Below are 24,628 nucleotides of genomic sequence, written 5' to 3'. Positions count from 1 at the left end.
CAAGCAGAAACTATGCAAAATCTGCAGCCCTTCTGGTGCACTCGGTGTCCGAATTCACTCACTTGTTTTCATTTACTCTCTCAAGTGGACTATATTAGTGGAGTAATGTGGGGAATAGTGAATGAGTGTATAGGGGGTGATTTCAAACACAGCTAAAGATTAAGATGTGAACACTCACATGTATTGAAAGCTTATTGTTTACGATGTATTATGAATTGAATTCTTCATTACTTCTGCAGGTCCTCCAGACAAAAACCCTCAGCCAACACGATTGCTCACAACTGCTACCCCTCCCCGCCTGCACCCACCAACTGACCCTCGAAAGCACGACCGCCAGGGTCGCCCTCATCGCCCTCCGCAGAAGTCCAAACCTGCCCATCCCAACTCCAAACCCAACATCTGTGACGGAGGTTTCAACACTCTGGCAATCCTACGACAGGAGCTGTTTGTCTTCAAGGTATAAATAATGAACAGCTTCACTGAGAATTAGTGCCGTATAAATAGTGCGTTTTCTAACACCAGTGTGCTCTTATTAGGATCAGTGGTTCTGGAGGGTGCGAGATAATTCTGTGGTGCCTGGATACCCGATGCAAATTAGCTACTTCTGGAGAGGTCTGCCTCCCAAGATCGATGCTGTCTACGAAAACAGCGAGGGGAAGTTTGTCTTCTTCAAAGGTAAGACGTTTTTCCTTCTGACTTTTAAATCTTACAGCCTAAATGTCGACATGAATATGTGAGGCCTCAGTTTTCAGGATCTATTAAAGGGATAGTTCGCCCAAAAATGAAAATTCTGCCATCATTTACTCATGTTGTTCCAAACCTGCATGAGTTTCTATGTTCTGGAGAACACAAAAGAATATATTTTGAATGTTGGTATCCAGACAATTGATGGTCCCCATTGACTTCCATAGTATTTTTTTTCCTAGTATGGCAGTCAATGGGTACTGTCAACTGTTTGGATACCAACATTCAAAATACTTTCTTTTGTCTTCAACAGAAGAAAGAAACTCATACAGGTTTGGAACAACTTGAGGGCAAATGATGTAAATGATGAAGTAAATGATGGCAGAATTTTCATTTTTGGGTGAACTGTTCCTTCAAAACTATAGAAGCTTGTTTCTGCCAAGGTAATTGCGACTTTTTATTTCATTTATATATTACATTTTTCTTCGCGGGTTTTACTTTTTTCTCAGAGTTCAGTTTATATCTTGAAATTCAGAATTTATAACTCACAGTTGCGAGTTTATATCCCATAAGTCTGAGAAATAACTGCAATTCTAAGAAATAATGTCGAAAATTCTGAAAGTCAGAAAAAAAATCTGACTTTTTCTCACAATTGCGAGAAATCTGAGATATAAACTCACAATTGAGAACTTTTTTTTTTTTTACTTTTTTATTCCATGGTAGAAAGCTTTCTTATAAAGCAGCCATAATTCACCCTTAGTTGGGAGTTTGATTCACAGGCAATCTGACCAATCATAACTCAGAATCCGCCATTTTGTCCGACAAACAAAACAGACAGGAGAGCTAGCAGATCAATGTTGGTGGACTTGAACTTTAAAAATGGTGTGCATTTATGTTTTTCCGCATGAGAGTGCCATGGCTTGTCGGACAAAAACGGGGGCAGGTCTTTGCGAAGGGTCAATTGTCAACAGTTTTATTATTATTAATTATTATTATTATTATAAGAAGAAGATGCATTTTTGTTAAACACTTTTCCATTTCTCCGTATTTCTGAAGGCAACCGGTTCTGGGTGTTTAAGGATACGACTCTGCAGCCCACATATCCTCAGGACATTTCTCTTTTTGGCAATGGAATGCCTACGCAGAGCATTGAAACAGCTGTTTGGTGGGAAGATGTGGCCAAAACATACTTCTTCAAAGGGGATAGGTCAGTTTTATAGCTTCCAGTCACAGTGTACAATGAGACCCAATGGACCCCGCCTTCACTAGATTGTTCCATTACGTCCGAGACCGATTCTTCTTTCTCTGTCTGCTGTTACAGGTATTGGAGGTACAATGAGGACATGAGGACCATGGACCCTGGATATCCAAAACCTATTACTGTGTGGAAAGGCATCCCAGACTCGCCGCAGGGAGCCTTTGTGGACAAAGCCAATGGTAAGACATCGAAATGATCCCAGCTAACTGTGCAGTGCCTTGTAATAATACTGGAAATCAAAATGAATCATTTTAAGTGCCATAATTGTGTTTTCAGGTCCTGGCGGGTTACACATGCTCAGATAAATGGAGCTGTAACTTTTTATGTAGTTGATGAAAGTTTGAGTGTGCTTTATATACAGTACATAAATATTTTTGTCTTGCATAACTAAATCCACTCATTAAGATTTCTAAAACCGGGGACATTTCATAGTTCAATAATTATTATTATAATTATTAATTATTATGATGATTGCAGGTCAAACTAACCCTAACTGGTTTTAATACAATTCACCAAAAATCACTCAATAATAAATACCAAATACTAACCATATACTACAGTAATTACAGCTTTTTAACTTTTCAAATGTTATTTTATACAACCCCAAATCAGAAAAAGTTGGGAGAGTATGGAAAACGCAAAAAAAAAGAAGAAGTGATTTCTAAATTTACTTTGACTTGTATTTCATTGCAGACAATATGAACAAAAATATTTCATGTGTGTGTGTGTGTGTGTGTGTGTGGCAGTTACTGCACCTTGAATGTGGAACTTTTAAATATTTAAACGTTTTATACAAACAGCCATAGTTAGTATGTGAGTAGTACCTTATAACCATAATGCTCTACTCTCATCCGGGGTTCAGTTCTTCATGCTAAAGCAGTGTTCAAGAAAACTGGGACAGTACCCACAAAGTCTGGTCACCTTACCCCAGATATAAATATTTAGTTGAGCCACCTGAATGTAGCCTTGTCTTTTGGAAATGCTATACAACTCTTTCCATCTTAGAATCCCCTCAGAGATGCAGGGTTTACGTAATTGGCTCACTCTGAGGTGCTGAACTTCAGAGTTTGTGTTGGTGTCAGCTGCCAGAAGAAAATAAGTTTCTCAAAACTTGTGTATGATGTCTGTAGTCTGTGTATTGTGTCCTCACCTGATCTCTGAGCTCCTTCAGTGTGATAATTGGCCTCACTGTGGCTTCTCTCAACAATCTCTTCTACTTCTACTTCTACTTCCTCATAATTGAACCAATAGTGCCAAATGGGACCTTCAAACATTGTTTTGTAGATTTTTCCTAGTTTATACCTTTGTTTTACTTTATTTGGAATGGTTTGATATACCCCAAAGGAATTATATGTCATGTTTAACCACTATCTACATAGTATAAGCCAGCGGCAAATTCCCAAAGGACTGGCCGAGATGAAGCTGTTCTCAGTGGGTACTTGAGCACTGAGCGGCCGCTGGCGGTCTGGAGCTTGCACCTGCGAAAGCTTCTAAACAAATTGTAAAACAGCTGCTATGTTTATTTATGAATCACATATTTGAGGTCTAAATAACTACATTCTTGCCTAAAAAAAACTCAGTAACACTAGAATAACGCAATAACGCTATGAAGCATTAGTTAAGCATTAGTAAATAGTTAATTCATCATTTATAAAGCATTAGTAGACATTAATAAGCAGTTTATAAATACAGTAAATGCTTTATTCTTGATTTATAAGCATATCTAGTATGTGTTTAATAATTGTATTTCCATAATTAATTATCAATTTATCATTTATAAATTATATATTACATTTAGGGCTGTCATACGATAATTTAAAAAAAATCGAATTAATTACACAATGTGGCGATTAATTAATGGAATTAATCACAAATTAATCGCACGTCAAATTTGGCTGAGAAATTACTCCCAAAAGATCAAATAGTAAAAAATCAAATAGACATTACAAAAAGCATTACAGAAATATTTTTGGGTAAACTATACTTTTAAATGTTTGTTTTTATTCATATGAAATTATAGGCCTACTCTAAATAAGAAACTGCCAGTAGGTGGAGGTAAATGTTGTCATTCATTCATTCGATGGATTCATTCAGGAGTTAAATAAATAGCTCTCTTTATGAAAATGGTAAATGTAAATGGTTCTCTTTATGGTCCATTGAATCATTGGTTCACCCGATTTGTTCAAAGCGCGGATTCAGAAATTAAATGCTGTGTATTGCTCGGAATTGGAGACAAACAGGTCTGCTTTGTCTTTATATTTTAATTTGCAAAACAGACTAAAACCAACACAATGTTGTCTAAAACAACACAAATATTAACTTTTTTTAATTTTTATTAAACTGTTGTATAAGATCAGTATCACTTGTGCTATTCTGGACAGAAAAATAGAATTTGTGTGATATTGCACTTGTTATTGCTTATAGGCCTACTGTATATCATGATGTAAATGAGGGCGTTTTCACACGGGCAGTTTAGTTTGAAATGCGGCACGGTTTAAATGAAAAATTGGTAATGTGAAAGCTTTCATGCTAGCTCAGCTGAGCTCAAGGGTACCGAATTCGAGAAGGAGGTATTCGCGCATAGCACTGGCGGGAACACTCACGCTCAGACGTGGACCACAGCAAACGTGCCCAGTGTAAAAACGCCCTGAGACTAAAACTCAAACAGGGGCATTTTTGCCTCATATCTTGAATTTGATGGCCATTCTAACTACATTCTATAGACTTCATAACACAGTGAGTTGTTGCCCTGCTTCATATTCTTCATCAATCAACTGTATGAAATGTAAGATGACCTAAGCAGGTCTGGGGCAGAGCAAGTGCGTTATATGCGTTAATAATTTTAACACGTTGTTTTTTACCATAACTAAGTAATCCAATTAACACGTTAAATCGACTGCCCTAATTGCATTTTTTACAAACCAATTATTTAGGAGTTGTCATTGGTTCATAAGATCGTTTAGAAAGTGTAAACGATTAATACATCTAAATGTGCATTTATACATATTATTTAGACATATATAAACAGTTACTCAGTGTGTTAAAACATGCTTTATTAACATGTGAATACATGTTAATAAAGAATTTATTAACACGCTGAGTAACTATTTCTGTAATTCATGATTACTGTAATTCATGATTAATTCAGGTAGTTATAAAACATTTAGTAGTTGTCAGTGAACTATATGTGTGAGCTCATCTAAAGTGAGGACTATTTATGCCTCGTACAAAAGAGATTTAAAGGCTCAGTTTTCTTCTAAACAGAAAAAGGAAACAAACACAACACAGAGTGATGCAGAACGTATAAATATTTATTTCAAAATGCAAAAATTGAACTGTACAACTGGTAACTTGATAAAAATTTTAAAAGATACCTCTTCAGTGTCAGAAAATAAAATTCCTGTACACCTCCAGAAAACACAACTGCAGTAAAATTAAACTAAGCATCTGCAATCTGATGTAAAAAAATACATTTCTGTAAAGTGTAAACATTGCTGAATAAAACATTACCACTGGATTACACTGGATTACAGGAGGGCCAAAATACAACAAAAACATTTTTTATAAACAATAATAATATAATAAATTATTTTGCAGTGTGAAAACTACCTCAGTACTAACGTTAAAACATTAGAGAACAGCAGTGCAGAAGATGATGGAGCCTTTAAATCTCCTTTGTAAAAGCTTTACGAGGCATAAATAGTCCTCACTTTAGATGAGCTCACACAAATAGTTCACTGACAACTACTAAATGTTTTATAACTACCTGAATTAATCATAAATTACAGTAGGAATACATATTATTAAAGCATTTATTAACACATGAAGTAACTATTTCCATATAATAAGATGTATAAATGCATATTTAGATAGTTTATTAATCATTGACTTACACTTTCTAAATGATCTTATGAACCACTGACAACTCCTAAATAACTGGTTTGTAAATAATGTAATACTTAAAGGGTTAGTTCACTTCAAAATGGAAATGTCCTAATATTTTACTCACCCCCATCTCATCCAAGATGTTCGTGTCTTTCTTTCTTCCGTCAAAAATAAATTCAGTTTTTTGAGGAAATATTCCAGTATTTTTCCTTCCATGGCAACCAAAATGTTGAAGGTCCAAATTAATGCAGTTTCAAAGGGCTTTGAAGGGCTTCGAAGGGCTTCAGAGGCTCTGCGCGATCCCAGATGAGGAATAGGGTCTTATCTAGCAAAACCATCTGCCATCCGTCGAAAAGGTCTTGCCTGCTTGATATACCCCAAATGAATTATACCTCATGTTTGAACACTATCTACATAAGAGCCAGCGACAAATTACCAAAGGACTCCCTGAGATAAAGTTGTTCTCTGTGTGTACATGAGCGCTGAACGGCCACTGATGGCCTGGAGCTCACATCTGTGAAAGCGTCTAAACAAACTGTAAAACAGGCTCTATTTATATATGTTGCATATTTGAGGTCTAAATAACTACATTCTTGCCTAAAAAAACTCTTAAAACTAAATTTTCATGACACAACAACAGTAGTATTTTTAAAAAAAGATGGTGGATTTGCTCGACCACCATGACAGTCGTCACAAACGGTGTGATACAAACGGTGAAATGGTCCCAGTGCTGGAGGAATATCGCAAGGCTGGAAAAGGCTTTATTATAGTGACAAATAATTGACTTCTAATTACCCAAAGTCACTGTACACGGAATTATTGAATTGGGTGAAATTTCTTAGAATAACATATGGTTCTATTTTTCATTATGTGTGGTTCAATATGAGCTGTCTTCCTTATTCCCTAAGGATACACATACTTCTACAAGGGGAAGGAGTACTGGAAGTTCAACAACCAGCGGCTAAGAGTGGAGCCAGGCTACCCTAGGTCTATCCTGCGGGATTTTATGGGCTGCGACGGTTTGCCCGCCGACCCTGACTGGGACTGGAGCTCCCCACAAGAAGAGGAACCGCCGCAATATGACCATGACGACGACGTTGATATCGTGCTCAAGCTGGAGAGCAGTGGTGGAGCAGAGAAGGCGGTGGCCATTGCCATTCCCTGCGTTCTGGCCCTGTGCATGATGGTTCTGCTTTACACAGTGTTCCGCTTCAAGAGGAAGGACACGCAGCGCCACATACTGTACTGCAAGCGATCCATGCAGGAGTGGGTCTGAGAAATGAAGGTCCCACTCCCACTGCTAAAACTATTTCCGTCTTAGAAATACCCTCAAAGGTCAAAGTAATTGGCAGAAGTGAAGGACGACATAAATGAACAGCATGCCAACTTCCTTCTCCCACTGTCACCCAAGGTGGCAATGTGTTGTTTTTGTATGGTTTTGGAACTCTGTGTGGGCGGTTCCCGGAGTCCTATGCTGGAGTAAACTGTTACTCTACAACAAACCATAATCAACTTTTCAATTGACTCAAGAATTATTTATCTTCAGACTGCTGATCTCGATACTCCATAACATGCGAATTCACCTGTCATCCCGAAATACTTGCTTGTGTTGAAAAACTGATACCCAAACCAAATATGCCCTTAGTGTCCAAAGAGGATTGCTTCATTCACATGGGCTATCCTGAGATGACTGGATTATAGATCATTATTTGAGTTCCATTCATCTGCAGAATATATGGGATCTGTTTGCTTGGAAATCAGAAAGACCTTGACATATAACATTGGGGCTACATGCAATATTTCGTCTAATGCCTTAATCACATATTGAGTTTATTTTTCTGTATGTTAGTGTACATGTGCCTGTGTGAATGTGACCCCTTTCCATTTCTTCCCTTGTTCATCACCGTTCTTTTGCTGACCGATGGAAACGTGCAGTACGATTTAAAGTGCTGCTTACTGTTGAAAAGTTTAATTGCAAACGAGTGTATGGCTACTGTCCATGTTCTGTACTGCTGCTTTTTTTCCAGACTTCTAGCTGCGGCATAGATAATTAGACTTTTGGTTAAGTGCTTCCAATCAAATCGTAGAGAATTTATTAAGCGGAAGGATGCTGTTTAGCAGAAATTCCTAAATGAACCTTCCTGATGCTCTTAAGAATCAATAGATTATCAACAAAACACCATGAAAACGTTAAAGCTACATAAAAAACACTGATATAAGCTAAGTTTGCTATATTTGAAATACTTGTGCTTGCAAGGCAGCAAGAGAATAGTACTAAGGTTTTGGGTAAGTTTAGCTTTGTGCTTTGGTTCAGAGAATGAAATGCTGCATCAGAGCCACTTATGAATCTTCTGTTGGCCTTGACTGAAAAACACCCCTCAATGTTAGATTGTTTTTGCAGTGAAAAGTCCACTTCAGTTTAGACGGGAGTGCTTAGCATATGTGAACAGCAAGGCGATTCAAGACGCTAAAGATCTTTGTTGTGTGCTGTGCTATTTCTTAACAGAAGTTATTACTTATTACATTTCTTTGTATCTTTTAAACTAGAGTTATCAGGGTTTTTCCTACATTGAACATTTTTTGGCGGCCGCCAAAACAAATTTTTGCCCCGCCAAAGCCTTATTTGATCAGTTATTGTGATGAGTGATGTAGATCTACTGCGCTTGTGATCGGCGCATGTAACTGATGACAGAGAGAACGAGCGGAGAGCCCTTCCCCGCGCGCACGCTCTCGGTCTTCAAAATAAGCACCGTTTTAGCATTCTAATATATCACATATCACGTTAATCAAAAGGTCGGAAGACCGAATCCATGTTGCACGTGGATTCGGACATTTTTGTCCTTGAACTACCGCTGGATGTGAATTGCGCTCAAAAACGCTAACTCTTCACCGACCAGCTGACATAAACCATACTTTCAATAAACGGGAAACAAATCCAGTTATGAAGTGTTTTCTGTGTGTTGACAAATCTTTCGCGATGTTCTAACAGACGGGATTCACACACAAAGCGTCTGCTGGTGTCCGATTCGCGACCTAATGACTCCTTTGAACCGAATCATTTTAACGACTGGTTAGAACAACTGAACTGTCCAACACTGAACTCACGAATCAGTTCAATCATTTACTCAGAACATCTGAAATGAGAACACAAGTGTGCTCACCCAATTTAGCAAGAGTGGATAGTAAGAATTAGTTTGAATTATCCACAGTCTTTCAGCTTATTTCTGTTGACAATGTGTAGTAAATAAATAGCCTAAAATCATTTAGTTTAGACTGGAGTGAGGTGAAACCAGAACAAAGTTATTAGCTAGCTGATAATTTTAAAGAAATTGTATATGGCAGAAAATTAGGCTATTTGTTATTTTTTTAATACTATTTTTTTAATATTGATATGGTTATATACCAAAACAATTATTTGTAAATAGTGTAAAAATGAGGAACAAAAGAAACAAAAATCAAGGTATCGAAATAAGATAAGCAAAAATTACAAACTGTTTCTTTGAATTTATTTTAAATTTATTGTCAGTATTGCGATCGCAGATCACGTGGGTAGGGTACTTTTTACTGTGTATGTGTGGATGACCATGTCTGTCAGCCACCACCGAAGACCATTTTTGACCCAGGAAAAACCCTGGTTATGAGTATCTCTTAACTCACTCACATAAGTGCTTGTTTGTGGTTTCCAGTAGTTTGTTTGCTGTTGTTGTTTTGTTTCTTCTGATTCTTTTTCAGACAGTGTTGCCACCTTGTACACCATCTAATTAGTGTAAAAATGTCTAGGCACATGTGCGAGGTGTGTACAGCAGTGTTGTGGGTAATGGATTACAAGTAATGTGAGTTACATAATCAGATTACTTTTTCAAGTAACAAGTAACACTTAAATTTACAATTAAATATCTTAGTAACTTTTTCAATATATTTAAGATGATGTAGTTACATTGTACTTAGACAAAGAAGTACTAACTAAAAAAAATTAACTACATTTACTTACTATAAAGTTACAATTAGGGTTTGGTTAAGTTACTTGTAATTACTGATATTACTATAGCAAGTACATTTAGTAACATGTAACTACGTCACTTTAAAATAAAATAAAATAATAAAAAGTGTAACTTTCCCCAACACTGGCGTACAGTATGCACATACTATACCGATGATGAATTTTAAGCCACGCACACTGTACGTATAATTTCATTTATACATAAAAAAACTGAAGTATATTTTAGGCTTAACAATAATGGATCCATATTTAATTGGACACAAATCAAAAAGATGAATGCTTAATGTTGATCATTCAGCCGTTATAATATGTTCAAGACATTTGGAAAGAAAACTTAAACATTTTTATAATCTTTTTTTTTTTTTTTTATTAAGGTCAAAATAAATTTGCCTCCATATTATACTGACTAAGGTATATAATGTTAAATAGATGGCAAGAACAAGCCAATCAGGATGCAGGATGCCTATTAATGCAGAAAACAGACCAATCCATTTTACTACACAAATCACTGTCAGACAAACATTAGTTTTCAAACATTAACATTTTGATTCTGTAAAGCTTATAAAAAATAAGTAAGAGTAATGTATGGTCAGCCAGACATCATAATTTTGTGATAACAAATGGCTGACCCACTTTTCCCACTTTTCCACAGCTAAAATAAAGAAACATTTTCATGAAATAAATAAATATGTGGACAGAAAAATATTTATTTTAGTTATAATTATTTTATACATTTACAAATTAACATTTTTATAAATGTATATTATCCTGTAGCTTCTGCTAAGAAAACAAAGTCCATTACAATACAGAACTTAATCTCGCAACAAGATGAAAACTGTAACAATATTGCAGCTAGATTAAAATTAAAATCAATTTTCACTGCAATCTAACTGCAATCGATAACTGATGCAAGATGACCAGCTGTTTGTGTGAAACGAGAAAGCGCATCCACAGTGTGATAAAAATATAGTGCATTTTTGGTTACCCAAATGAGCTCTCTGATATGCAGTGTTGCCATACAACGGTGAATATTAGGAAATATCTGACTCCGAATGCTGTGATTCATCCATCAGAAAAGAAGAATAAAAAGAGAAGTTTGTTACAGTGCTGCCTTGCAAACACCCAATGTTTACCTGATAAAGTCCACGCTTGAGTGTCGTAAAATGCTCTTTTCAGGCGTGGGTTTGAGTAAAATAGCATTTGTTGCGCAGCCAAAGTGAACTAAGACACTACATTCAGAGAACTAGCTTAACTGCTTCTTTCTGTTTAAAAAAATGCTGATTTTGTGGTCATATTTGCTAGCATGATCATTCTCAGAGCATATCTGTGACTGAACACATCAAATGTTGCCATTTGATATTCCTTTTGAGTGTTTCTTGGAAATGGTGAATATCGTCATATGTCTTGTTTTATATTTCGTTTTATGAATGGATCTATAATGGACTATGGTGTTTCTCACCATGCCATCAGCATCAGCCTTCCAGTTGCACAATACTGAGATGGGCACATGAATTTCCATGTGTGAGCTATTGTTTTCATTGTTAACAGAAGAACATCTCAAGAATATGCCCCATTCTACCTTTGAGGTCACTGAGTATTGGATGTGTATCTGAACATGCTGTATATATATCTCATGTAGTGTCTTTGTTACGGATATGAAAGGCAAATTATGCAGTACATCAATAATAAGATATTATCTAAGATGTGGCGTGTGAATCATTCTTGTGAACTCTAATGAAGAAGTTAACAAAATGTACCAGGCAACCATAAGACATTAACATGTAATTTATCACTGAGATTGATGAAAGGTTGTTTGGATGATATAATTAAACAATTATATATTAAATAATATTGTTGACTCGTGAAAATATTGTCTCTCTAATATTACAACTTCATATTGTAAGGGGGGGCTTGGGGTCGGTACATTTTATTATGTTTTTTAGTCTCTTCTGCTCACCAAAGCTGCATGTATTTGATCAAAAATACAGTAAAAACAGTAATATTGTGAAATATTACAGTTTAAAATTATCAAATTTCTTATTATCAACGTTAAATACAGTTGTGCTGTTTAATAATCTTGTGGAAACTGGAATACATTTTACCCCCAAAGAACAGCATTTGTTCTATTATTATTTGTATATTATTTTTAGTGCTGGGCAATCGATTAATCGCGATTAATCATAAAATAAAAGTTTGTGTTTACATAATATATGTGTGCGTACGGTGTATAATTGTTATGTATATATAAATACACACTCCATGTTTATATTTCAGAAATATTTGCATGTATATACTGTTATATATATATATATATATATATTTATAAAATGTATCGTATATATAAAATATTTATATTTATATATAATTATAACATATTTTATTCTTAAATATATACATGTATGTGTGTGTGTGTATTTATATATACATAATAATTATACACAGTACACACACATATATTATGTAAACACAAATTTTTATTTTGGATGCGATTAATTGATTGCCCATCATTAATTATTTGATTTATTTATATATACATTAATATACTATAAACATTGACTATTGACATATTTATTTCTAACTTTTGAGCAGGATATTTTTATTCATCTTGGTGCAGAGCAAACAGAGCAAATTCACTCATTCTAAAATAATAACTAGCTACACTGATGGTGTATGTTACTCCACCCCTTTGCTCACCTCACCCTGAAATGAAGCGACTGTAAAAAAGGTCACACTCATGACTTCCATTTAGTGTGAAGAGTCTGTCATTTAAATGAATCTGGTAGAGAGCAAATTGTAGGTGCTGCCTGGGTCACTGCATCTCAGAAGAAAAGAAAGCACTGATGTTCACTCATGCCACTGAGTTTGTGAACTCAAATCATTGACACAATGATCATTCATCTATGTCCGTAACCCTGAAATGCATTTGTAAAGACAATGGGTTTTGAAAATCTCAGTGAATTCAAGTGTGGTACTGTGATTGGATGCTTCCTTCGCAATAAGTCCATGAAATTTCATTCCTGCTAGATATCCGTCAACTGTAAGTGATATCATTGGAAAGTGGAAGCATTTAGGAACAGCAGCAATTCAGCCATACGTAAAGTCACAGAGTGGGGTCATCGAGTGCTGAGGTATATAGTGTGTAAAAGTCACCAATACTCTGCTGAATCCATAGCTGAATAGTTCCAAACTTCCACTGGCATAATATCAGCACAAAAACTATGCGGCAGGAGCTTTATGTAATAGGTTTCCATGGCCGAGCAACTGCATGCAAGCCTCATATCACCAAGTACAATGGCAAGCGTTAGTAATGAAGCACACCACCACAGGAGCAGTTGAAATATTGCCAAATCACTCTTCTCTGTTTGACAGTCTATTAGGTGAATATGGGTTTGGCAGATGCCAGGAAAATGTTACCTGCCTGACTGCATTGTACAAATGCACTCTAAAAAGAAAAAAGTGCTATATGGCACTAAAAGTGGTTCTTGGTCGTAATCATAGGGGAACCACTTTTGGTGCAATATAGCACCATATCTTAACATGTTCTGTATATGGTAGGGGTGCTATATAGCACCTCAGCCAAATAACCAGTGAATAACTGCTGAAGAACCACTGAAGCACCAAGATTGGTGCTATACAGCACTTAAAGAGGTTCCCCTCACTCTAAAAAAAAAGGCTCGTAATCATAGGGGAACCTTTTTTAGTGCTATATAGCACCAATTTTGGTGCTTCAGTGGTTCTTCAGCGGTTCTTCAGAGGTGCTATATAGCACCTTAGTCAAAGAACCGGTGAAGAACCGGTGAAGAACCGCTGAAGAACCTCTGAAGAACCGCTGAAGAACCTCTGAAGCACCAAAATTGGTGCTATATAGCACTAAAAAAGGTTCCCCTATGATTACGAGCCAAGAACCATTTTTGGTGCAATATAGAACCTTTTTTTTTTTAGAGTGTATGATTACGAGCCATGAACCACTTTTAGGGCCCTATCTTGCACCCAGCGCAATTGACTTTGTACACCGACGCATGCGTCATTCCTATTTTGCACCCGCGCAAAGCGCGCTTTTCCCTCCACAGAAGCACGTCGCTAAACTAGTGAATGAACTTGCGCTACCTGGGCGGTTCAGCGCAAAAAAGGAGGCGTGTTCCGGCGCAAACAATCCCTGGTGCTATTTTGCTGTTCCACTAAACAATTGCGCCACTGACCAGAAAAAACCTAGTCTAAAGTCAGTGGCGCGTTGCGCGTTGTTCATTATGCTATTTTAAGGGCGCATGCTTGACCATAATGTATAGCGTGCACAACGCGCATACACTTTGCTCATGTAATCTACACAGATGCAACAGTTATTTTTGCAAATCATAAATTGTTACACTAAAAAAATATTAACACATGAGATGACGGAAATCATTGTGGTGTGCCACGAAGATGTGAAAAAATAGGCATAAATCTAGCTTACAAATGATCCAGGCTAATTGTAATAATTAAGGATAAGACCTGTTTGCCCAATAGTGGCAAGACATATATGTATATAAGGACATCTGACAAATTGGTTTGTCCGTCAAGAACCAGGAACAAAAATCGACTGAAAAACGGAAAAAACTGAAAGACTGAAAAAAAAAAGACTGTGAAATCACCTTTACCATAATGTACAACATTACAACTTCACTTCTCTGTCTTTCACTGCTCTTACAAGCACACCAGTCTCCTCGGCTGTGAACCGCTCCTGGCGTGCGCCTGGTAAATGCGCCATAATAATAGCAATCCATAATGGAACTTGCGCACCTGCTTTTAAAGGGAATGTTGGATGACGCTCGGATTGGTTTATTCACGTTACGCCCAAACCACGCCTATGAATAATGAAGCTACTTCAGACCAACCCATTTTAGATTTGCGCCGGGCGCAAGAGCCATTTATCCCGCCGGGAAAATAGCAACAGCGCCGAGACCCGCCCACAAAGTTACTTGCGCTTCGCGTTTTGACACTTGCGTTTCAGATCGTTAAAATAGGGCCCTTAGTGTCATATAGCACCATTTTTTTAGAGTCTGGTAAGGTTTGGTGGAGGAGGGATAAATGGCATGGGCTCTTTTTCAGGGATTGGGCAATGCCAGCTTCCAGAGTAACCGAAGCGTTCTCTTTCGAGGAAACTCAACGCTGCATCAGAATGTTGACGCTATGGGAACATTAATACCCACTATGCCATTCTGAACAAATACCTGCCCAAAAGCACAAATCTTAAGAGAGTCTGGGGTCAACTCCATATCCAGGCTATTGAATCTAATGAAGGTGTGCAGAGAGGACAATCCTGCCGCACCACAGACCTCTTGAAGGGAAACGCCAGTCAATAATGCCTTAGAGCAGAGGTGGCCACTTCCAGGGTGCGTTCCATTCGACTGTAAGTGGACTGCGAAGTGGACTTCAGAGGGTATTCTGCCATCTTAAGTGAGATTCCAATCCAAAGGGAGCGAACATGTTCAGTCCGAAGGGTACTGCGAACAGCGCAGGGAAGAAGGGAACATCGATACATCACTTCACAGGAAGTAGAGAGTGAAAATCACCCAAATGTCTTTGCGCGTCGCGTGCATCACCTGTCTGAACTAATGATGGTGCAGAGCCGTTGGTTGGAAGAGTTTTTAAACAGCTCTGCAATTAAGGAGTTTACATATGCATTTGAATATTCATAGTTATTATACAAACTAGAGTATTTGTGAATGGTTATGGCAATAACGTCTCGGTTACGTATGTAACCCTCGTTCCCTGAAGGAGGGAACGGAGACGTACGTCGGAACTGACCGACGAATTGGGATCTGATCTCAGAGACCAATCTACTTCGAGTGTATTAAAAACGAGCCAATGGAGATTGGCATGCGATCCACGCATTCCACGCACCGCCCCGCAGCGCGGGTATAAATAAGGAAGTGGAATGCTTGATCATTGCTTTTTTCTGCTGAGGAGCCGAACTAGTGACTCGGCCCCCTAGCGGAAGCACAGCACCTGGCGACGGGATGTACGTCTCCGTTCCCTCCTTCAGGGAACGAGGGTTACATACGTAACCGAGACGTTCCCTTTCAGTCGGTCACATTCGACGTACGTCGGAACTGACCGACGAATTGGGATCCCTACCAAAACGCCAGGGCGCTGGCCCTTCCAGCGTCCTGCTTGAGCGCACTGGACCGTCTTAGATGGTACGGAAGTCAGGGCTCCAAGCAGGGAGGTCAGTCACTGCTGTATCTGGAAGACCCACTCAGTGTGACTATTGGATAACGCTGGGAAAGCGTGCCCGTCTCGGGAGATGGTACGCTGCGGAGCCACGTCCTTCAGTAGAAGGCTAGGTGGCAGAATACACATAAGGACTAACCTGGCAGGGTAGTGCAACATATGGCAGTCTCTGGGGTGGTTCCAGCCTGGTCCCAGGGGGGAAAGAACACGCCCAGAGACGACAGAGCGGGCTCTGTCAAGGGAAAGACACGGGGCTAGCCGAGTAGGGTAGCTGGTACCGTGGAAGAATACACATATGGGGTAGCCGTGAGGGGACCGCTACATATGGAACCCAGCCTACACACACGTTTCACAAGCATACGGGTGCAGGCCTGGCGTCAGACGGCCGCAACGTCTGCACCGCAGCTCGACAGGGTTAGCCGTTTCCGGGGAACACAACTGGAGAAAAATAGACGCACGTATCCGGCCCAGAGGGCGGGAGTGGCGTTGCAAGCCGACACTTAGAACGGGCACTTAGCGCTACTGGCCACTGGGGGCGAGGATGCGGGAAGATACCGGCTCTACACGGAGGCTATAGAATCTAGCGAACGTGTTAGGTGTCGCCCAGCCCGCAGCTCTACATATATCTGTCAGCGAGGCGCCTTGAGCCAGCGCCCAGGAAGAAGCAACACTCCTTGTTGAGTGTGCTCGCAACCCGAATGGGCAAGGCACGTCTTGGGACTGGTAAGCCAAGACGATAGCATCCACTATCCAGTGGGCTAACCTCTGCTTGGAGACAGCCTTTCCCTTCTACTAGCCTCCGTAACAGACGAAGAGTTGCTCTGAGGTCCGAAAGCTTTGAGTCCGGTCGACGTAAGCGCGGAGAGCGCGGACGGGACATAAAGCCTGGGCTGGGTCTGCCTCCTCCGAAGGCAGCGCTTGCAGGTTCACTACCTGGTCCCGGAAGGGAGTGGTAGGAACCTTGGGCACGTATCCAGGCCGGGGTCTCAGGACAACGTGAGAGTTGGCCGGCCCGAATTCTAGGCACGATTCGTTGACCGAAAGTGCATGCAGGTCCCCTACCCTCTTGATGGAGGCCAATGCCGTCAGAAGCACTGTCTTCATTGACAGGATTTTAAGCTCCACAGACTGCTAAGGCTCAAAGGGAGGGCTCTGAAGTGCTCTGAGCACTAGAGCTAAGTCCCAAGAGGGTAACGAGTTTGGACGAGGAGGATTTAGCCTCCTCGCACCTCTGAGGAACCTGACGATTAAGTCGTGCTTTCCTACGGACTTACCTTCGACTGCGTCGTGATACGCCGCTATTGCTGCGACGTACACTTTGAGGGTGGAGGGAGACAGCCTTCGCTCCAGCCCATCTTGCAGGAAAGAAAGCACGACACTAATCGAACACCTTCGGGGGTCTTCCCGGTGGGAAGAGCACCATTCAACGAACAGGTTCCACTTCAAAGCGTAGAGGCGCCTCGTAGAGGGGGCTCTAGCAGAAGAGATGGTGTCTACCACTGCCTGTGGTAGACCACCTAGAACCTCCGCGTCCCGTCCAGGGACCAGACATGGAGTTTCCAGAGGTCTGGACGCGGGTGCCATAGAGTGCCCCGTCCCTGAGAAAGAAGGTCCCTCCTCAGGGGGATCGGCCAAGGAGGGGCTGTCGCGAGGAGAGTTAGTTCTGGGAACCAGGTCCGGTTGGGCCAGTAGGGCGCAACTAACAAGACCTGCTCCTCGTCCTCCCTGACCTTGCACAGGGTCTGTGCAAGAAGGCTCACTGGGGGAAACGCATATTTGCGTAGGTCCCGGGGCCAGCTGTGCGCCAGTGCATCCGTGCCGAGGGTGCCCCCGGTCAGGGAATAGTACCACTGGCAATGGGTCGAGTCCGGAGAGGCAAACAGGTCTACCTGTGCGGCTTCGAAGAGGTCCCATATCAGCTGGACCGCCTGGGGATGGAGTCGCCACTCCCCCGGAGGTGTCGACTGGCGAGAGAGCTCGTCAGCTGTCTGGTTCAGCGCACCTGGGATGTGAATGGCACGAAGCGACCTCAGATGCTTCTGACTCCAAAGGAGGAGGTGGCGGGCGAGTTGGAACATGCAACGGGAGCGTAGACCACCCTGACGGTTGATGTACGCAACGGCCGCAGTGCTGTCCGTACGGACCAGTACATGCTTGCCACGTAGCGGCCCCTTGAGGCGGCGCAGTGCCAAGTGTACCGCTAACAACTCGAGGCAATTGATATGCCAATGCAATTGAGGTCCCGTCCACAGACCTGAAACTGCATGCCCGTTGTACGTGGCCCCCCAGCCCGTGGAGGAGGCATCCGTGAAGAGCACAGCATGCCTGGACACTTGTTCTAAGGGCACCCCGGCCCGGAGAAACGAAGCGTCGGACCACGGGCTGAAAGTTTGGCGGCAGTAAGGAGTCACTGGGACCCGGTACTGGCCGCTCTGCCACGCCCACCTCGGGACTCGGCCATGGAGCCAGTGTTGAAGCGGTCTCATATGAAGCAATCCGAGCGGCGTTACCGCGGCTGCAGATGCCATATGCCCCAGGAGCCTCTGAAAAAATTTCAGTGGGACCGCTGTCCTGTTCTTGAATGAATTCAAGCAGTTCAACACCGACCGGACTCGCTCTTCCGTGAGGCGCGCAGTCTGGCTGACCGAATCCAGCTCCATACCGAGATAAGAGATCCTCTGCGTGGGACAGAGTTTGCTCTTCTCTCGGTTGACCCGAAGGCCCAACAGGCTGAGGTGACTGAGCACCATGTCCCTGTGTTCGCACAACTGCTCCCGAGACTGGGCGAGTATAAGCCAGTCGTCGAGATAGTTGAGGATGCGAACGCCGCGTTCTCTGAGCGGAACAATGGCTGCCTCTGCGACTTTCGTGAAGACGCGAGGCGACAGGGACAGCCCGAAGGGCAAGACTTTGTACTGATATGCCTTCCCCTCGAACGCAAAACGTAGGAACGGTCTGTGTCGAGGAAGGATAGAGACATGAAAGTAGGCGTCCTTCAGGTCGATCGCTGCGAACCAATCTTGGGGACGGATGCATTCGAAAATGCGTTTCTGCGTTAGCATCCGGAACGGGAGCTTGTGCAGGGCCCGATTCAGGATACGCAGGTCCAAGATTGGCCGTAACCCACCCCCTTTCTTGGGTACAATGAAGTAGGGGCTGTAGAACCCCGCCTTCATATCGGCTGGCGGAACCGGCTCGACCGCGTCCTTCGCCAGTAGGACATCGATCTCTGACCGCAAGACCTGAGCATCGCTGCTTCGCACGGAGGTGAAGAGGATGCCCCTGTACTTGGGAGGCCGGCGAGCGAACTGAATCGCGTAGCCGAGTCTGATGGTACGGATGAGCCAGCGAGACGGCCTGGGGAGCTGAAGCCAAGCCCCCAGAGACCGTACAAGCGGGACCAACGGCACCACAGACGTACCCGGGGTGGGGCAGCGAAGTGGAATAGACAGACCCGACTCGGGAGGCCCGGAGGCGGCCCGGAGTGTTGTCTGAATATTCCAGGGTGGGGCAGAGTGTGGGTGAGAAGGCCCGGGGGCGTTCTCGGTGCCCAAACTGCTGCCCCCTGGCGAGGGGGAGAGGGGAGGAAAGGAGTGGCAAGGCCCGGGGGCGTCGCGCACTGCCAACCTGGCCCTCTTGGGGCCCAGGGAAAATAGAAACTGCTCTTTTATTGAGAATGTGGGTACCGCTGGACTCCGGAGAGCCAGCGGCAGAGATGTTAAACCAGTCAAAGCCCCCCAGTCCTCCTCCGGGGGATGGGAGAAGGATGCGGACATCATCTCCCTCAGAGCAGCTCCCGTCTTCCCTGGGCTGCCCGTCTCAGGGCCGCTTCCCCTTGCGCTTGCCGGCTGGTTTAGCGGGGCCCTGAGCGGGTTGGGCGCCTCCCTTACGTCCGGCAGCCTGCTTCCCCGGTGGAGGCTGCTGCTTGGGTTTCGCAGGGGCGGAGGCGGATGCAGGGGGACGCCCTCGGCGACGAGCAGGCGGAGGTGCTGCCGACGACGACTGGGTGGAGGCAGCAGCGGGTCGTCGGGGCAGGATGTTTTTGATGGCCTCCGTCTGCTTCTGGGCCACCGAGAACTGCTGGGCGAAGCTCTCGATGGCATCGCCGAAGAGGCCGGCCTGACAGACAGGGGCGTTGAGAAACCGGACCTTGTCGGAATCACGCATGTCTGCCAGGTTCAGCCACAGGTGGCGTTCCTGGACCACTAGTGTGGACATCGCCCGACCCAGGGAGCGTGCAGTGACTTTCGTCGCCCGGAGAGCCAGGTCAGTCGCCGCACGCAGTTCCTGCATAACACCCTGGTCGGAACTACCCTCGTGCAATTCCTTTAGCGCTTTGGCCTGGTGGACCTGCAGGAGCGCCATGGCATGCAGAGATGATGCGGCTTCCCCGCAGGCGGTGTAAGCTCTGCCCGTGAGACCGGACGAGAACTTACACGCCCGGGAGGGGAGACGCGGGGCACCCCGCCAGTCCGCAGCGGTCTTGGGACACAGTTGCATCGCCACAGACCGCTCGACTGGGGGGATTCCCACGTAGCCCTTAGCCGCACCACCATCGAGGGTAGTGAGGACGGAGGAGTCAGTCGACCGTGAGCGAGCGTTGTAAGGCGTTACCCACGATTTCGTGATCTCCTGATGCACTTCCGGGAAGAAAGGAACCGGGGCGGGGCGCTGAGAACCAGCACGGGCCGTCCCGAGAAACCAATCATCCAACCGCGAGGGTTCGGGACACGGTGGAGGGTTCCACTCGAGCCCGACACTCGCGGCGGCCCGGGAAAGCATAGCCGTGAGCTCTGGGTCGGACTCGGGCAACGCTGTCACACCCGAAGGGGGCAGCGCAGCCGAATCTTCATCCTCAGAGCCCATTAGCTCGTCCCCCGATGCTGCAATCGACAGCATGTCCTCAGCCGGAGCCCCAAAAGAAACGCCTGGGACCTCCCGGGGGAGGCCAGCGCGCTCTTCTGGAAGCTCCACTGGCGCAGCGGAGGGGGGAGGGGCCCGAGGAGCCATTTGACCTGTCGGGGAAGCCCTCACAGTAACCCTCAGGTCCCCACCAAGGCCATCAGCCAAAGTAGCAGCCCTCTGCTTTGCAGCGGGAGGACCACTAGATGCGCAATGGTGCTCCGCCTCTTTCGAGGTAATGGAGTCTGGACCGTAAAACTGCGATGGTCATGTTCCCGCAATGGGAACATGAGTCATTCACGAACGCAGCCTCAGCGTGCTGAACGCCCAAACACGTGAGACAACGAACGTGACCGTCAGCTGGGGACAGATATCGACCGCATCCAGAAACACACGGTTTGAATGACATCTTGAAAAAGACGCAGGGTCAAACCGTGTTGCTCTTTTAGAAAGGAAACTGCTCTTTTACGTGCTGAAGCACTCAGGGAGATGACCGCGGCACCACACAGTACAAAGGTGCAAGCCTGTGTGTGCACTCAGAATAGGAAACGCCCAGCGAACCAACAGCTGATCTCCGTCTGAAGCGGCACTCGCTGAAGTGCCGTCACACCCGCACTGGAAGCAGCAGATCCTCTCACGAGACTCGTCAAAACACTCTTCGTAGAAACAGGAAACAGGAAACATTCACTGTTCGGCTCCGAAGTAGAAAGCAATGATCAAGCATTCCACTTCCTTATTTATACCCGCGCTGCGGGGCGGTGCGTGGAATGCGTGGATCGCATGCCAATCTCCATTGGCTCGTTTTTAATACACTCGAAGTAGATTGGTCTCTGAGATCAGATCCCAATTCGTCGGTCAGTTCCGACGTACGTCGAACGTGACCGACTGAAAGGGAACTGTTACATTTGTATATTATATTTGATGAATATGTAAACAAATTAAAAGTGTTGAGAAGCACCTGAGGGCTGTCATGTTTTTTATTTGACTTTATTTACCTCAGGAATGTTTACTGTGCAGCTGCACTTGGGAAAGAAAGCGCAGGAGATGAGACCGCTAAAGACCATTAAGAATAGCCTACATACATAGTTAACCAAATCAAAGTATTTTCATATTGAATGACAGGTGCAGCTTCAAATCTGTTCAAAGTCAATACAGGTTAGTAAACTAATAAAACAATGTTTTGATTATATGTTTTAGATAGCCTATACTGTGTGTTTTGTAACTGTATATGCTTATTATATGGTTTTCAATTTGAAAGTAAAGTAAATTACAATATTAATTTATGTTATATCGTAATCTGCACCCGTCGTTGCCTTTCTTTGATGACGTTGCAGGGAGTTCCAAATGAGCAATTATTGTCAGTGAAGTCCACTTCAGCTGATATACCGTGCTCAGGGAGCAGTGAACAGTGTGTAGGGACCCTGTCGATTGGAATGCACCCCCAGTCTTGCAGAGTTTAGCTCCAACCCTAATCAAACACACCTGAACCAGCTAATCAATGTCTTCAGGATTACTAGAAGGCTACAGGCAGGTGAGTTTAATCAGGGTTGGAGCTAAACTCTGCATGACAATAGCTGTCTCATTTCGAAAGGCTGCGTCCATCAGAGGTCGCATTCGAAGGCTGTCTGCATCATCAAGGCTGTCTCATTTCAGAAAAGTAAGTACAGGAATTTGGAGTGTGCATGAGGTGTATCCCTCGCTGCTGCAGATAACCCACAATTCTTTGCGATGCCGGCAGATATACATGCAAGCGAAGATGTGGTGTTTAAATTTAAGTAGTTTCAAGCTTGTTTTTGTTTTTAAGCTGTATTACCTCAAACAGATAGTTGTGGTGAACAGGAATAGTGTTCAGTGTTTTTTAAACGTTTAGAACAGTACTTTGCTGTCAAGGGAAGAAAAATTTCATAGTCATTTTCAAGTTATAAATTATATTCATTCATATAACTGGTGTGAGAGCGCAACGACGCTGTGAACGTGTTGGCATAGCAATGTGATACTTTCTGCCTTTGTGTCCTATGAAGGACGTCTTGTTTAATTCTGATTAAGGATGCTCCATATACAGCATCCTTCACATATGTGTCCTCTGGAGGAAGCAGCCTTCGAAATTAAATGAAATGAGACATAGCTAATGTCCCTCCAGGACTGTAAGTGCCCACCCCTCCCTTAGAGGAAGCCATACTCCTAGTAGAATGGGCTCTGATGACTAGGAGAAAAGAAAGATCATGCGCCTCGTAAACCACATAGAAAGCCTATGCAATCCATTTGCTTATGCATTGTTTGGACGCTGAAGAAACCTGTCTGGGAGAACCAAAGCACACCAACAACTGGTCAGATTTACACCACTGAGATAAGCAGTGGACATAACAATTGACCTATCGGTAACCCCCGCCCCCCTTAGTTACTGTTGCTTACTCGGACAAACAAACGGAGTTGCTATATCTTACAATGTACAGCTGTCAGTGTGAAAACCTTATCCCAAGATGTTTTTGGACACAGATTGTAGCGTATATCCCGTCCGAATGATGGCCAAACTTGACTGATGGTTTATCAAGTCTATTGCATCGTTATTCACTCATCATCGTAAGAGCTGAACAAACAAAGCATAAGAAGTGCGCATTAACGTCTCATTCACAAACTATCTCTCTCCGTTGCATTACCATTAACATACTCAGCAAATTACACAAAAACACTCAAACAACTAACAGTAAACAAACATATACAGACCTTATGCCTTTTCGAGGGTGCCGTTAATAACTGGTAAACTTTGTATCTGCAAAACAACTCCGATAAACTGCGTGCGAGCTCTTCCTTTCGTTACCCGGAGACTATAATACCCATAAAAATAGGAGTCCTCCTTAGTAGGACAGATAATGTAGACCAGGGTTCCTCAAATCTTACCCTGGAGGTCCAATGCGCTGCAGAGTTTAGCTCCAACCCTAATCAAACACTCCTGAACATGCTAATCAATGTCTTCAGGTTCATTAGAAAACTACAGGTAGGTGAGTTTGATTTGATTACAGAGATGACTCTGCAGCGCATTGGACCTCCAGGGTAAGATTTGAGGAACCGTGATGTAGACCTTAAACATATCTAAAATGAAATGAATTTACATATAACCAGTTTAATATGGATAGGCACTGAAATGTAGACCTTCATGTTTTTGACCTACAGTGTTACATGACGTGAGAACAGTTAGTTATGACATATTTGTATGTTAGCAGGGACTAAATTTTCACCCCCCGGCTCTTAATGCATTGTGTTTCCTTCTGGAGCATCAGTGAATGTTTGAACCTTTTTTAGTAGTTGTGTTTGAGTCCCTCAATTGTCCTCAGTGTGAAAAGATGGATCTTAAAATCATACAGTCATTGCTGGAGAGGGTTCAAATATGAAAAAGAGGCTGGAAAACGGAAGAATGTGCAGGACCTGGAGGATTTTTCTGAAGAACATTGGGCAGTTTAACTGCTCGGGACAAACAAGGGACTCGTGAACAACCATCACAAAACAAAAAAACAGCTGTGGATCATCCAGGGAACGACACAGAGCACTGAGCATCAATGGTTCATAAACTTTTTATCAGGGTTATTTTAATAAATTCAGCTATTTTTTTTGTCTTGTGGACTATGTAAAAAAATGTTTATGTAAAATATCTTATTCAGGACAGTACTAAATAAAAAATAACATGCATTTTG

At 43.0% G+C, this 24,628-nt stretch overlaps 1 protein-coding gene across 1 annotated transcript in view; it reads left to right on the top strand.

Annotated features, from left to right (window-relative positions):
* mmp16b (matrix metallopeptidase 16b (membrane-inserted)) overlaps nucleotides 1-7,103 on the top strand; it is a gene marked incomplete at both ends in the record, with an annotated part of 46,377 nt that extends 39,274 nt beyond the window's left edge. Inside the window, 5 exons of the mRNA XM_079820180.1 lie at nucleotides 240-457; nucleotides 537-675; nucleotides 1,741-1,891; nucleotides 2,006-2,121; nucleotides 6,736-7,103. Of these exons, the coding sequence (XP_079676306.1) occupies nucleotides 240-457; nucleotides 537-675; nucleotides 1,741-1,891; nucleotides 2,006-2,121; nucleotides 6,736-7,103 (992 nt within the window). The remainder of the gene's footprint in view (nucleotides 1-239; nucleotides 458-536; nucleotides 676-1,740; nucleotides 1,892-2,005; nucleotides 2,122-6,735) is intronic.
* Nucleotides 7,104-24,628: the final 17,525 nt, after the last annotated feature.

The sequence above is a fragment of the Gobio gobio genome (genome assembly GCF_949357685.1).
Source record: "Gobio gobio genome assembly, chromosome: 6".
In the NCBI taxonomy this organism is placed as follows: domain Eukaryota; kingdom Metazoa; phylum Chordata; class Actinopteri; order Cypriniformes; family Gobionidae; genus Gobio; species Gobio gobio.
This window is presented reverse-complemented; position numbering and strand designations above follow the sequence as displayed.